Here is a 15,177-nt window from a genome sequence, read left to right on the forward strand (position 1 = left end):
GGCGCCCATCCACCCAACACCCCAACATCCATCGGCCTAGTCGGCACTCCCGCCGAAGAAGACACCCACCCACCCGTCCACCCCTGTTGCCCCACCACACCGTTCTGGCGGATCCGATTCAGGGAATATGATTCGAATACAGAGGCGGAGTGTGTGGTGCAGCAGCAGAGTGGAGTTGGGGATGCGGTAGTGTTGACGACGGAGTTTGAGGATTGTGAGGATGGGACGGGGTTTGTCAGTCCGATGGGGATGGTGATGTTTGAGACGACGTGTGTAAAGGTTGACGAGGTGAGGGGGCTTCTCCGCTTGTAGGCTTGATGTAGGGACAGTCAACGAGAATTTGAACATGCTCTTCTGTAAGGATGCGGAACGACATATGAAGAGGTTCTTCCCTCAGTTAACGCCAAGTCCCGATGCCGTGATCTGTCTCGGCGAGATGAGCATCAATGAACTGCCATTTATGCCGAAAGGTGCAGCGGAATAGTGTTTAAGGAGAACCACGCTCGGTTGCATGGAAGTCGATGCTTCCTGCCCGGAGGATACACCGTGATGCCCCCGCCAGTCTTATAGTTACCGCCGTAGTCTGGCTGCTAGTTCATGTTCATCGGACCAATGTTTGAAGATGACCCGGATCAGCAGCGACTCGAGGACTGCCAAATTTACGGATTTCAGCCAAATCCAATTCTCACCATCCGACGCCGGCTGGAACATGGGGGCATTTCGTATTGTGGAACCAATGCGAGGGAGAGACGGACCGGGAGGACCCGTCTTCGCCTACGAGATGTGAAAGCTCGGCCTACTTTTCCACCGTCGTCCCTCCGATGTTTGCTCCCATGGTTTCAGACCCAGCACCGGAGCATTGCGATGGAGCCGCTCTCCCTCTGCTCGCACATGTCGACACACACCTACCACACGCTTTTCGTAGATTCCCCAGTTGTGGCGCTGTGGCCCTCCATCAACCGTCCACACGTCCATGCATCAGCGTCTTCAAAGCGATCTCTCCACGTAGTTTGGGGACATCTGATCGGAGTCGTTTTGGTGAATGTATAGCATATTGTAAAAATGAAAGAAGATAACCATTCCGTTACCTGGCCTTTGCATTACAGTCATTGGTAGAGTGTTTTCACATCTCAGGGCTATCCATCGAATGTGATGACATCAGGGCCCATTGCGTAAGCATGCGCGGCCTTTCCGATCCTGTCAGAATCCGGAGTCCCTTTCAGTATTGTGGTCTTCAAAAGCGCATGTGTGTAGAATGAAACCAGAAAAAGCCGAAGGAAATCAACGTCCCTTTCGCTCCTCATCATTATCTCAAGACCCCTCCAGACAACCAAGGCAAGATACCAATGATGCACGTCCTTCAGCGTCTCGCCGTTTTTTGCATCATCATCCAGAGTTGCTCCGTGGGCCAACTCTACGCATACGATTATAAGGTCGGCGTACGCTGGGTCGAGCTGCCCAATGGAGACTCGCTGCCCTCCGGATGCTTCAGCGGGGTCGGGTCGGTTAGCGAGGCGGAGAGTGAGACTGTTTATGTTTCAGGTAGAGATTCCGCGTGCATACAATGCAGTTCCGGGAACTGTAATCTGAACGTCTCTACGCACATTTCAGGCGGTCTATCCTACGACACCCACGACACCCCCGTCTACAGCGACCTGATCTACTCCGTCACAACCACCCACAATGCCCCCGACCCCACCCTCCCCAACGCCGGGGTGATGTCCTGGGCCGAACTCGACGCTACGCTCCCTTCCCCACGTTTCGGGCACGTCTCGGAAGTCGTCAACGGTCACTATTTGGTCGTACATGGCGGACATGATGCGACGCCGTTTGAGCCGTCATTGTATGAGGAGAATTCAAAGGAGGGCTTTCTGGAGGAGACGGTGGTTTTTGATATGAGTGTTACGCCATGGGGCGTTGTGACGCTTCACGGGGGGCCGGCGGTGGTGCATGCGGGGTCGTTTGCGCATGGAGGGAGGATGTTTGTGCAGGGAGGGTAGGTTGATTCAAAAATGGGGGAGTTCTCTATTGACATTCAGGCGACGTCCTAATCTGATGGGAACTCATCCTCAGATGGATCGCAGGTACAGACATCGCCGAAGACAACACGAAACTCTGGGCCCTCGACTCGACCACCCACCCGACCAATCCCACGCTCTGGACCTGGTCCGAGCAACCCATCGTCGGCCCCGCCCTTCCCGTGGGCCCCACCCCCGTAATCGTCCCCGTCCCACACTACAACTCCACCACCCACGACGCCCTCATCATCGTCTCAACCGTCGGACAAACCATCCTCCCCGACGAATGTCTCGGTAACATCTACATCTGCGCGTGGATCATCGATGACCTATCGGCAGCCACTTGGACCGTAAGGGGGTACCTGATGGATCACCCGGGGTACTTTCCGATCATGACCTGGTACCAATCCCGCAACCCCTTCCTATCGAGCCTCCCCGACTCGAGACGCTACGTCGCCACCGAGAGCGGGTGGTACCCGGACCTGATGTACGGCGCGCCAGACAAGTTTATCCTCGTGCTTGAGCCGGAGATAATATGGCAAGAGGTCATAGACAGCTATTCGGTTGATAGGGCGTCGGGAATGATTCTCGCGGGGGCGGAGAATACGTTCCGGTGGGGTGGGTGTGGGGTGAACGACGAGTACTACCTTCCGACATCGCATTTTGCGACGGTGTATCGCGCGCAGTTTGTCTCGTATTACCAGACCTCGACACTGGCGATGTCGAACCCGTCGGAGAGCGCCATCAGTTATTCGGCCGACACGCCTGTCGATATCGAGATGACGCTCCGCGACAAGAACGGGGAAGTGAAGTGGGGCCCCTTCGACGACTATATGCGGATCGACGCCTACGTCGTTGACAAAGACCACAGGGACTCGAGGAGCGCGTGTACTGTCGACCAGGCGAAGGCATCAAAGGCGATGATCCATTGTCCGCGGAGTATCACGGATTTCAGCGTGGAGGGGTACTTGAATATGGTGGATGAGCTGCCGGATTCGGTGGGGTATACGATTGTGGGGGATGGCGAGCATGTGTCGTTGGATTTGTCGTGGGTTACGGGGGACGGGGTTGGGATGGCGAGACAGGGAACTGTGGCGAGGTTTTATGTGCATATTGTTGATATGAACGGGGTGGATGCCGCGGACAAAACCAAGTTGAACGTCACGTTCGTCCCAACGATCTTCGATGTCAATACCACAATGGTGAACGGGTACGTCCAAATCGACTACCTCCCCACCACTCTCGGCCTTCTCGCGATCCACATCAGCCACAACGGCCAACCTCTCCGGCAAAGCCCTTACACACTAAACGTAACCACCGCCCTCCAACCCTCCGAAATCCAGCACACCTGGGTCTACACCACCGGCCATTACTGGGAATCCCTTACCACAACAGGTTCCATTCCACCTGAACGCTGCGAATGCAGCATGTCCAATTTCCCCGACGACTCGGCCGCCCTGCTCACCGGCGGGCTCAACGGCACCGACGTCTACTCCGACATGTACACGTTCAACTACACCACGCTGGAATGGACGCTCCTAGACACAACATTGCTGAAACCGTCGAACTCCCACGCGTCGGCGATGGTGGGCGGGTTTGCGGTGTTCAATGGCGGGTTTGATGCGGATATGAATTCATTGCCGACCGGGACGGTGTTTGATGTTGAGAATGGGGATGTGGAGGAGTCGATGGGGGCGCAGGTGTGGACATTTGGGGGAAGTGTGGTCAGTATGAGGAGCGAGACTGTTTATATGATTAATCGAGGGTTAGTGGGTGAGATGCATGACTTTGCGGAATGAAATGCATGTTGCTGATGAGTCGGTCTCTACAGGAGTAACGGAGGCGGGGACTCCTACTCCAAATTCGACTTCACGGAGGGATTCCTCACTCTACCGGCACACGGCGCTACACTCCCTACTCGGCTCTACGGGGGTTTTGCAGTTGCGGTTCCGAATTTCCGAAACCAGAGCAGGGATGTGATCATCAGTTATGTGCCTGCGCATAACTCGGACGATTCGGAGTTCCAGCGGTGTGGGGATTTCTATCCGTATGGTGACAAGGCTTGTAATTATGCGGTTAGTAATGTGTGCGTTTTCTTGATGTGGGGCATTCCGCGTTGAGACTCATGTATTCTGCATATGTTAACAGATCTACGAGTTCGATATTGCCACCTCACTCACACACCGCCACATGCTCCCACGCCCCGGAATGCCCGAAGTCTACGCAGCGCAGGCCCCCGTCCTCCGCACAGACCCCGACGGCAACCGCTTCGTCATCTTCTTCGGCGGCGAACAGACCACCGGATTCTACGACAACGGCAGCGGGTTCAGTAACCATGTCTGGGCGCTGCAGCTGGAACCGATCTTTCTCTTTGAAGAGCTGCAAGTGTTCAACAGGGAATTCCTTTCGCCGCGTACCAGTGCCAAGTTTATGACTTCGCCCGTACTGGGCGAGGAGGTTGAAGGCATCATCTACGGCGGCTGCAGAGACGACATCGTGTACAATAGCACCTACATCCTCCGCCGGGGGCGTCCGACGCCTAGTCTCACGCAGCTCGAGATCAGTCCCGCCATTAAAGGCTCTGCAACGGATGTCTCGTGCGGGAGCGGTGAGAGTTTCAGCGTGTGGTTCCGATCGCGGAATCAAAAGGGGGAGCTGCTCGGGTTTGGCGGGGACTCGATCAACGGGATTATGCGGCATAAAGTTTCCCCAGTCTCTTTGTCGTGTGAGTTCTCCGACGCGGGGAATGGGACGTACGTCATCTCGTGTTTGCCGTTTACGTCGGGGGTGTATGAACTGCAAGTATTCCAGAACAGTCTGCCTGTAGGCAACTCGACGATATTGGTGGAGGTTGTCGCGGGTGTGAATGCGACGGCGAAGGCGTCGTATGTGGAGAAGTTCATTGACGGGAGTGTTGCGGCCGCGACGGTGGGGAGTGCGAGTGTGTATAAGGTGGGGTTGAGGGATATGTATGGGAATCCGATCAGTGACTGGAGTCGGACATCGGTCAGCGCTGTTGTTACGAAGGCTTCTACGGGCGCTTTGCGGCGGCGAGCGGCGACGAATGACAAGGTGTTGCCGTCGACGGTTAGAGTGGAGAATTCTACGGCATATGTTTCATTCATACCGGACACTGCTGGTTCCTTCAGCATCGGGGTGAAGCTGAACGACCAGGATGTCAGCGGATCACCGTTCGAGGTTCAGGCGTTACCTGCCGCGGATGTTGCTCTACCGTATGTGCGCCGTACAGAGCCCGTGGGCATATTCCTGCTCTTCCTCAGTGCTCTGGGAATCGCAACTTCGTCCTTCGCATTGATCTTGTTATTACTCCAACCGGATGTCCGCCATGCCCGCGAAGGGCTTTCCCTTCTTGGAACGACAACGGCGTACGTTACCAACATCGTACAACTCGGTGCACCCTCACAAGAGCTATGCGTAGTACGGCCAGTACTCGGAGCGCTGTCCGGCGGCCTCGTTCTCGGCGTATGGTTCGCAACCCTGTTTAGTCAGCGGGCATACACCGCGATCCCAAAGTTTGCGCCGCTGGTTGGCATGAACTGCCGGTTTTTGGCGGCTACCACAGCAGCAACTGTAGCATCTCTCGAGATCATTGCGCTGGTCATCACACTTCGTGAGAGTTCGACCCTTGTGGTCATCCCTACGGGGGAAACCGCTAACAACGACGTATGCCAGGGGTCCAAAGACCTCGTGCATCTCTACACCGCTTCCGGAGCAGTCTTTGCAACGTCGTTGTTGGCTGCTTCACAGTGGAACTGGAAAGCAGGCAACAACACCTTCTTCTGGTACGCCAACTGCAACACCGCCGTCATCGCATTGATCGTAATTGCATTGAACTACCTCCTGGGCACATCCGTCCCACGCATCCTCCAAATCATCCGCCAAATCTTCCTCTTCATCGGGGCAACCGGGCTCATCATTCCAAATGTGCACACTCTACTCGTCAAGTACGGATTCATCGAGGCGAACAAGCGCAAGGACGTCGATTTCATGTCAAACATGACGAAAACACCCACCGAGCGCGCGGCGATCGGGATGGCGAATATCGACAAGCAGTTGAATATGGCGGCGCTGGCGGAGGAGGATGCGGTTTTGGATCTGCCGCCTGGTGGTGCCGTTGCGCAGATGCGGCGGATACCGGCGGTGGCGTTTATGGAGAATCGGAATGCGTGGACGAGTTGTAAAGTCATGATTGTGCAGAATATGAACAAGGTTTTGATTGATTGGGGTGATGGCAAGGTAAGGCGCCACGGAGCTTGAGATGCATCTTCAACGGGTCATTATGGTAAAAACATACCTACATCCCTACTCTCCCATGTCCTAGGTCACAACATTCAATGCCAAAAGCATCACAGAATTCGAAGAAATGGACCAGCAACTAAACGACGAGGACTACTCCCCCACCACCCACCACGGCCTAGCCTTCACTTACCACGACATTCCGTCTGTGGTGTTCTTCCACACTCCTCAAGATAGAACAGAAGTGCAGCAGAGCTTGATGAAGGAGAGCGCGATGGGTCAGGCCTCACAAGGCATTGTGCGTACTGGGAAGATGAATGTAACGTCGGATGTTGAGGAGGGGAGGACACAACCGGTTAAGTCGAAGTGATCTCAGCAGAGACTTTCCTTTGAGGGCATTGGCTATCCGTTCTTGGCTCGACTCTAAGGCGCTGCGTCGAAATGACGAAGTGATCGTAGATCCTAATGACACCTTGAATGCATGGGAGTCTTGATTACATGTAAGGCGCTGCGTTTAGCAACTTTTTGCCTCGGGGGTTGGATTTTTTGGACATGCATTTATCATGGCTCTTGTCATTCCTAACAACTAGTCATGTGACTATCTGTATTGTACTTCTGTGCCTATATTGACGTCGAACCCATAATACGCCTTCAAGGGATGGCGGCCGAAAACTGCCAGAAGCGATAACTGTCAAAACACTGTCATTAGCTTTCGAGGTGAATATTCGTCCCCATGCGGTTCACCGTGCGGGTTCTTTGTATTCCATTGCGCCTGGCGCAACGACAATTCGAGAGCGATGACTTGGCGGCATCTTTGCGAAGTCTCCGCCGCAGCCAGAATCAATGGACTTCTTCTGCCAATCGGATGGCCATGCTTCTCTTCGAGCTGTTGGAAAACGAGCCAGAGTTGCGTGACTTGGCAAGTGACCACCTGGTTCATGAATTACTGGACCTGGTGGCGATGGGGGGGCAGTTCTTGTTCTGACTTTGTTGCGAATGGTTGCGATGGTGCTCGAGCGCGCGGGAAAGCTGAATGGCGCGCCAATTCTGGTCATGAAGCGTCCTTACGCGAAGGAGAACGGTTGTTGGGTGCTGCTCTCCGGTATGGGGACTTCTGTCGGTCTTGAAGCACTCCGTTGCTTCGGGCAGCGAAACTCCGCGAGAGAGCTCACGCGTCGTCGATCGCAAGTGACTGTGGTGATTCATGAAAGCGTCCTCTCCCACATGCGATTCTCGTCTTCAAAGGCCCCTGGGAAAACCGCCGTGATCTCGCAGACAACCCCTCCTCATTCCTACGCCAGTCTCACCTCCACTGCATACGCTGGACCCATCGCGCCTTGTAAACGTGCTCTCCATAGATTCCCCTTCCGACTTGTCGCATCTCAGAGAGTAGCTGAACGCTCAAAATGTGGGCCATTCGCAGCACAGCCAGTCGGAGTTCCTTGGTCAGTCCAACATGGTGCGTTTGCCTCACCTACCTGGAAAATATGCGTAGAATTGAAGTACTCACTCCAAGCCTTCCAGTCGGAGAGCGTTTCTCCTTCGCCGTCAATATGCAACACCCGCGAACCAGTCCACTGCCAACCGATACAGCGCGAGGATAACGGAACCCAAGGCTCAGGGCGCTTCTCAAGCTATGCGTGCGTGTGCTTTGCTCACTTTGGACGATCGGGATATAGGGACTGATGTGCCATGATACCGGGTAGTTTATGCAACAGGACTGACGGAAGCAGATATGAAGCTCCCACAAGTTGGGATCTCCAGTGTGTAAGTATGGATTTGCTGATAAGGAGTTGCCCCAGGCCTGACTCTGACGCGTTACTTGCAGGTGGTATGAAGGCAACCCATGCAATATGCACCTTCTTGATCTTGCAGACAAGGTCAAGACAGGAGTGAAGAAGGCAGGGCTCGTTGGATATCGCTTCAACACCATCGGTGTCAGCGACGGCATCAGCATGGGTACCGAAGGGATGTCTTATTCCTTGCAATCGCGTGAGATTATTGCGGACTCTATCGAGACCGTCATGTCAGCTCAGTGGTACGATGGAAACATCTCCATCCCAGGTCAGCAGGACGTATGCACCGGCAGAGAAGAGGGGTGTCGCTTAGACTCACCTCATGGTCATATTGCAGGGTGTGACAAAAACATGCCAGGGTGCCTGATAGCGATGGCACGGTTGAACAGGCCATCGTTGATTGTGTACGGAGGATCCATCAAAGCAGGAAAATCCTGCAAAGGCGAGCCACTGGATATCGTGTCTGCATTCCAATGCTACGGTGAATATATCGCGGGACGCATATCGGAGGAAGAGCGTGCCGACATCGTACGGAACTCGTGTCCGGGCGCCGGGGGCTGCGGTGGAATGTATACGGCAAACACAAGTATGTACTTCCACGGTTCTTCGCCATTGGATGCCACCCATCTGATCAAAGTCATCTCAGTGTCGAGTGCGATCGAGGCAATGGGCATGAGTCTACCATACAGTTCTTCAACACCAGCAGAGCATCCCGCAAAGCTCGAGGAATGCTTGAACGCTGGGAAAGCCCTGAAGCACCTCCTGGAAAAGAACATCACACCAAAGGACATCATGACCCGAAAAGCGTTCGAGAACGCGATCGTGCTGACGATGGCTTTAGGAGGTATGGTCGCTTCAAGGTACCCTTTCACAACGAGGACTCCGCCTGATAGTGGCATCCAGGTTCAACAAATGCGGTTCTGCACTTGGTGGCCGTCGCCAGGACGTTGGGAGTCGACCTAACCATCGACGACTTCCAGAAGATCAGCGACCGCGTACCTTTCATCGCTGATTTGAAGCCCAGGTACGCAACGAATGCTCTTCTGATCCCCATAGACACGACACCCTCTCACATCTCCGAACGGTAGCGGAAAATACGTCTTCGCCGACCTCCACGACATCGGCGGTATCCCAGCCGTGCTGAAGTACCTGCTAAAGGAAGGTCTGATCCACGGCGACTGCATGACAGTCACTGGCAAAACCCTCGCCGAGAACTTGGCGCCATTGCCCGACCTCAAACCAGGCCAAGACATCATCCGCCCGTTATCAGACCCCATCAAATCATCCGGGCACATCCAGATCCTCCGCGGCAACCTCGCGCCTGAGGGATCTGTTGCGAAGATCACGGGGAAGGAAGGTCTTCACTTCTCGGGGCCTGCAAAGGTGTTTGATCAGGAGGAGGATATGTTGAAGGCGTTGGAGAATGGGCGGATTGGGAAGGGGGATGTGATTATAATTAGATATGAGGGGCCGAAGGGTGGGCCGGGGATGCCGGAGATGCGTAAGTACTTGCGAGTTGACCGATGTGTGTTATTGAAGGATGACGCTGATCCACCCTGACGTTCGTAGTGACGCCAACCAGTGCGGTGATGGGCGCAGGACTCGGCAAAGACGTCGCTCTCTTAACTGACGGCCGCTTCTCCGGTGGTTCCCACGTAAGTCCCCTCACAGCGTCCCCATCCCACCCTCGCTTCGACCTCCTCACCCATGCCATGTCTTCCATATCACAGGGCTTCATCATCGGGCACATCACCCCCGAGGCGCAAGTCGGCGGCCCCATCGCGCATGTCGTCGACGGGGACATCATCAGCATCGACGCAAGGGATAAATCTATCTCGGTGAATGTCAGTGAGGAGGAGTTTGCGCGCCGAAGGGAGAAGTGGACGGCGCCGCCGTATAAGGCGACGAGGGGGACGTTGTATAAGTTCATTAAGAACGTAAGTTTGGTTGAGACCGTGCAGGAAGCGGGAGTTCTTTCTTGTTGCCCCAGCTTCGATTTGGGGCTGGGTGTGGGCGACCTGGTGTCAGTGAGCTTACCGTACGCCCGTTTCCTTTACTTACAGGTCAACAACGCATCCCTGGGATGCACTACGGACGAGTAGGACGGCGGACGAGGGGATTGCCCCGCTTGGTATCACCAACACACGGTGATGTCGCAGAGTTGTATGTCAGAAAGGCTGCACGGCGTAGGGAGAGATGAGAGCGAGAGGACACGCCAGGAAACTGTAGAAGCAGCTCCGTATCTATAGTGTCATACTGCCAATATAACCTCGCTTCTGCACGTCCATGGGCGTACATGTAAGCGAGATACGGTTGTAAGCATTTAAAAAAGGCGAGGATGGCCAGCTTCACTCGCTATCCCTCCTCGTCTTCCCCGTCAGCGCCTTCTCCGCACATTTTCGAGTCTGCGACCTCACAAATGGCCCGTCCCTGATCCCTGTCAGCAGCTTCTGCACCTCTTCTCTGTTCCTATCTGTCCATTGTGCGCCGGGGTGGTTTAGTAGGAGGGGAAGGAGGTAGATGTAGCGTTGGTGGAGCTGTGGGTAAGCGGGGATGAGGTTAGCCATCCTAAAGAGTAAGTAGAGGGTTTCAGATGTTGTTTGCTTACATCCTCGTCCTCCGCGTCTACGTTCTTGGTCTCGCGCACCACGACATCCAGCAGCACACCTAAATCGTTGGTGTAGAACAGGCCCGATGTTGTGGGGTCTGAGAGCACGGCGTCCAGGAATCGAAGGATCTTTAGACGTAGGAGCTTCTCCTCTGCGCAGTTTGTGAGTAATCCTTCTGTCAGGGAAGATATGAGACCGGGAACGTACCTGCCCGATTGAACAAGAAGATAACATTCTCGCTCAACGTCTTGCTATGATCTATCCGCTTCTCTATGGTAAGCAGCACCGGATTCGGCACAACCGATCGTGCCGTATTCTTCAACGCGTACTGGTATTGCACCGTCAACAGCAACTTTAACAAATCGGCATTCTGCTCCTCAAACTCCCTGGTCTCTTCAATAAGCTCCGCAAGCTGCTCCAGCCACGGCGCGTCGAAGATCTTGAGATCGCCGATACTCAGTTCCCGCGTATCGCAGATCTTGCACAGGAGTTGCGCGGCGAGCTGCTGGTTCCGCCGGGATGGGGTGGAGGTCACTTCGGAAGTGAGGCGGTCGAGCCAGTCGTGCGAGTCGAGGTGGCGGAAGGCGTTGGGGCAGGTGTCGGAGAGGCGGAGGAGGAGCATGTAGACTGTGTAGCCGACATGGGGGTCCTATGCAGGTGGGGTCCATTGGGTCAGAAGCCCTTCGAAGGTGCCCATTCCGTTCGCTTGCGAAGGCGCACACACTCACATACAGAGATATCATAGCTGCTGAGAAGTTCGACGACGCGCACGGACTCATCGTCGAGCGGCCCCTTCACGGCCTGCTCGGAAATGACCCTCATAACATTTCGGGACGTTACGCCGCGGCCCGCGGTGGAGATGGTATCGACGACTTTTTGCAAGGTTTCTTCTAGAGGTGCTGTTGCGTCGGATAGGATTTGTTCGAGGACTGGGATATTGGTAGGGAGACGTTAGGCCATGGGCAGACCATCAGCGTTGCGATTGACAATAACAGAAGTAAGTACCTGCGACCGTCGACTCGCCCTCCTCTAAGGCCAGGTGGTCTACGCTGGAGAACATGACTACGATATCTGGCCGACACACACTTCTGTGAAGTTGGGTGTGAAGCCGAAAGGAGCTTGGAAGGATGTCATGGGCGCGATGGGCGTGGGCGCCCGCGCGAGCTGGTGCGGGGGTGGGTGCGCGGGCGTGCAACCAGGCTTCGGACTTGCAACGCTTTCACGAGTTGAAATTGCCAGCAGGTCATTCGACAATAGCAACGGCCAGTTGGAACACAGGGGAGATCTCGCATAGGCCGTACTTGTCGAAACGGGGGAGATATTTCACTGATTCATCAAAGTGCGGGGCCACTGTGGTCTTGCTTTGGGGGAGATCGAGAACCTGGAGGTCTAGCTTACAGGGTTCCACCAAAACCCGAATCCGCGCCCAATCGTGCTTGCGTTGTTTTTGCAGCTTCGAGTAGTAGGAATCAACAGAAATAAGACGAATTAGCGGTTAGCAGGTCTGGAACACCATGCATCCTCCATGCCGAATATGACGGAAGTATCAGAGAATCGCGACGGGCACGGCGACGATCTAACACCAGGAGCGGAAAGCGTCGACTGGGGTCTGGGGAAGAACGCACCAAAGGAGTTCCCGACCTGGACGTTCCCGGAAAACTCCTCCGCGATCACCTTCGGTTCCCTCAATGCAGTGTCGTATTCAGAGTCGGATGCGAAAGGACGCCTGGAGTTTTTGGCAAATGAAGGCTATCAAGCTGCGATATACCCAAAAGGCCCTTCCCATTCACTATGTTCGGGGAGAAGGGAATGGACGCGTCCTGAGCGGCACGAGCAGATAGATAAGATGCTTGCATACGGCGAGGCGAATCTGTTTCAGTTGGGGGTGTCGACAGACCTCATGTATGACCATCTTGTCGAAGCTATCAATGTCGAGCTTGACAGCTATATCAGAGATCCGTTTCTGGGCAATCTGATGCAATCCATAGATGGGCGACCGCAGGGTGATGCTAGGCATGGATCAGTCGCGCTTGCATTCGCGGGTGGGGAGTCCTGTGAGAGTCTGTACGTGGGACATTTCGGTCCTGAAATGCCAACATTGTCACCAACCGTTTCGTTCGGCAATCCGATTCTTCAAATCGCTACTTCCTCTGCGTCCGCTCCAAGTAAGGTAGACTATCTTATGTGGTTATTATAGTGTTGCTCGTTCTTACTTTCTTAAAACATAGACTTCGTAGCAGTGCGCAATGCCGGGTCAGTTACAATATTGAACAAAAAGAATGGAGATCGGACTGCCGATGGGGCGGGCGGGTCGACTTTCGGCATAGCATCCAACATACCGTTCCAACGGCGGCCTTTGCATGTGGCCTTCAATCCGATACTTCCCGCCGAGGCCGCAGTGGTTCTGGACGGAGGAGACGTCTGGCTATGGAACGGAAACCAGCACAAGCAACAGTAAGCGGTCGCAGTTTTGCCTAGAGTCGACAGCAGACGAACTCATGAGTTCTCTTCTCGTAGGGCATCCGTGATAGCAACATACGAAGACTTTGGCTCCGTTTATCAGCGGAGGTGGAAGACATGTGACTACGGCCATCATCCTAGGACTTTGGTCGTCGGCCATTTCGATCGGGTGGATACCATTGATTTCCGAGTAAAATCGATCGTTCCCGCAACGGTCTTTCAAACGCGGGCGTCGGAGATGCTTGCGGCATGTCGAACCGATCCGCACAATGCGTATCAAATTGTCATTGCAACAGATCGCCGAAACGCTCTTCTCGACACTCGCTTCCCCGGCCGGCCACTCATAGAATGGGAGAGCATGTCGAGCGAACCACCGATGGGTATCGAGTTTGTGGACGATGAGACTGGCGCCGCCTCTGCTTTCTGCACTTGGAGCAGATTATCGGGTGAAGTGAACATATTCGAGTACCGCCAGCCGACACCAGTAGGACAATCCAGTGACGCCTTCCATAGTCTCCTATCGACATCATGCAATCTCCCGCCGATTTCCACGATGCGTTGCTATCAACTGAAGTCTCCAGCAAACTTTGCAAGCCTGGGTCACTCAGTCTTTCGAGATGACCGCATTATGCGCGAGATCCGTCCCTACGACGCCGACATGGTGGTCCCGCGTAGACCGCCATTACAGGGTTTCGCTCTCCGGGGTACAACAGCAGGCGGGTTCCATGCATTCCATCTCTATGCAGACGGGTCGATGTACGCCCAGGAATACAGCAGAGATGCAGAAAGTGCGCATGCACAGGAGGTCGAGGCGGATGGGACTAGCTTTGGCAAGACGGTAGCTCTGGAGCGCAAGTCGGAAACCCAGGCGTCTGTGCCGGACCCGTATCGAGATCACGGAATCGTAGACTTCAAAGTACTCCGAATGGCCTTGTCCAACGCGTTGAGGAACGCCCGGGAAGTTGACGAGACGCAGATGGCGTCCCTAAAGAAGATTGTCGACTCGTCATCCGTCGGATCCCAGCATAGGACGTTGTGGGAGTTTTGTCGGGATTTCTGGACCCTTGGGACTTCTTATGCCGAGGATAACACCGCTCTTGTTTCCTCGCTGCATTTCTTCGGGTCGTTGAGCGAGGCGCAGGTGTCGGAGTTGGGTGCAGCGCTGAGCGTTGCCTTCCCTGAGAATAAATACCTGGTTGACATGAGCTGGATATCATACGCGCAACGGAAAAGGGATCCTGATAGCTCCGGCGCTCCATCGAGCAATGCCGCTAACACTGATCAAGAGACGGGCCGCGACCCAATAGCAAAGAGAATATTGGACCAAGCCCGCTTGCTAGGAACCCAAGCGACGCCCGTCCAAGAACGCTCACTCGTCGACGATTTCCCCCAGCCCCAAACCCAAAGTCTCGACATCGACACCGATGCCTCATCCTCCCGCTCACTGCCCACAGCGACTTTGATCTCGCCATACGCAACGCAACCGATCCAATTGTCCGCGACCGCCCGCGAGCTGCGAAGGCGGTGGACAAACCCGTCCCAATACTACGGCCCCAGCGCAACACCGCAAAACTCGCGTAACAACGCACATACACCCCATCGTCGGAGCCGAGCAACCGCCAGCCGCACACCCGACATCACAGCCGCCAGCAGGGCAACAAGCGTCGCATCCAGCCGCGAACCCTCCATGGTCCCAAACGTCCGCGCAAGCTCGCAAGCGACCGAGGTGGGAGGCTCGTCTTTCGAGGACGCGTTCACGCAATCGCAGATGTGGGCGTCGTTGTCCCAGTCCCAGTCGCAGTCGCAGTTTAGGGCGTCCCAGGTGCAGATGTCGCAGTCGCCGGCTCCGCCGTCGTTGTCGCTTTCGCAGAGCTTAATTGGGACGGGGACGCAGGCGAGTCAGCAGAGCGTTGGTGAGCCGGGGCAGAGTAGTAAGAAGAAAAAGCAGAGGAGGAAAGGGTTCTGAGCGTGTGGCATTGGATGCACTATATTTATATATGTTGATAATCGATCATTTATAATCCCGACAAGGTTCGG

The 15,177-nt window shown here is 54.9% G+C and overlaps 4 protein-coding genes across 4 annotated transcripts; 3 read left to right on the forward strand and 1 right to left on the reverse strand.

Moving 5' to 3' along the window:
• The first annotated feature begins 1,271 nt into the window (after positions 1-1,271).
• On the forward strand, positions 1,272-6,859 carry EV422DRAFT_547067 (uncharacterized protein). Its single transcript, XM_053071580.1, has 6 exons — positions 1,272-1,542; positions 1,612-1,996; positions 2,074-3,783; positions 3,850-4,093; positions 4,167-6,275; positions 6,361-6,859. The coding sequence occupies exons 1-6, from the start codon at positions 1,347-1,349 to the stop codon at positions 6,643-6,645; spliced, it is 4,929 nt and encodes a 1,642-aa protein (XP_052921158.1). The 5' UTR covers positions 1,272-1,346; the 3' UTR covers positions 6,646-6,859.
• Positions 6,860-7,542: 683 nt separating this feature from the next.
• On the forward strand, positions 7,543-10,296 carry EV422DRAFT_329775 (dihydroxy-acid/6-phosphogluconate dehydratase). Its single transcript, XM_053066345.1, has 10 exons — positions 7,543-7,734; positions 7,800-7,915; positions 7,982-8,042; positions 8,104-8,339; positions 8,409-8,915; positions 8,975-9,095; positions 9,160-9,572; positions 9,641-9,726; positions 9,802-10,008; positions 10,135-10,296. The coding sequence occupies exons 1-10, from the start codon at positions 7,682-7,684 to the stop codon at positions 10,171-10,173; spliced, it is 1,839 nt and encodes a 612-aa protein (XP_052921159.1). The 5' UTR covers positions 7,543-7,681; the 3' UTR covers positions 10,174-10,296.
• On the reverse strand, positions 10,297-11,656 carry EV422DRAFT_329958 (uncharacterized protein). Its single transcript, XM_053066347.1, has 4 exons — positions 11,413-11,656; positions 10,888-11,329; positions 10,680-10,831; positions 10,297-10,608 (listed from the first exon to the last, which is right to left on the reverse strand). The coding sequence occupies exons 1-4, from the start codon at positions 11,500-11,502 to the stop codon at positions 10,420-10,422; spliced, it is 873 nt and encodes a 290-aa protein (XP_052921160.1). The 5' UTR covers positions 11,503-11,656; the 3' UTR covers positions 10,297-10,419.
• Positions 11,657-12,090: 434 nt separating this feature from the next.
• On the forward strand, positions 12,091-15,176 carry EV422DRAFT_329767 (uncharacterized protein). The gene is made up of 3 exons (XM_053066344.1): positions 12,091-12,845; positions 12,909-13,134; positions 13,198-15,176. Exons 1-3 carry the CDS (start codon positions 12,206-12,208, stop codon positions 15,104-15,106), a joined length of 2,775 nt encoding a protein of 924 aa, XP_052921161.1. The 5' UTR covers positions 12,091-12,205; the 3' UTR covers positions 15,107-15,176.
• The last annotated feature ends 1 nt before the right edge of the window (position 15,177 follows it).

The sequence above is a fragment of the Fimicolochytrium jonesii genome, assembly GCF_025526975.1.
Source record: "Fimicolochytrium jonesii strain JEL569 chromosome Unknown EV422scaffold_40, whole genome shotgun sequence".
Classification (NCBI taxonomy): Eukaryota; Fungi; Chytridiomycota; class Chytridiomycetes; order Spizellomycetales; family Powellomycetaceae; genus Fimicolochytrium; species Fimicolochytrium jonesii.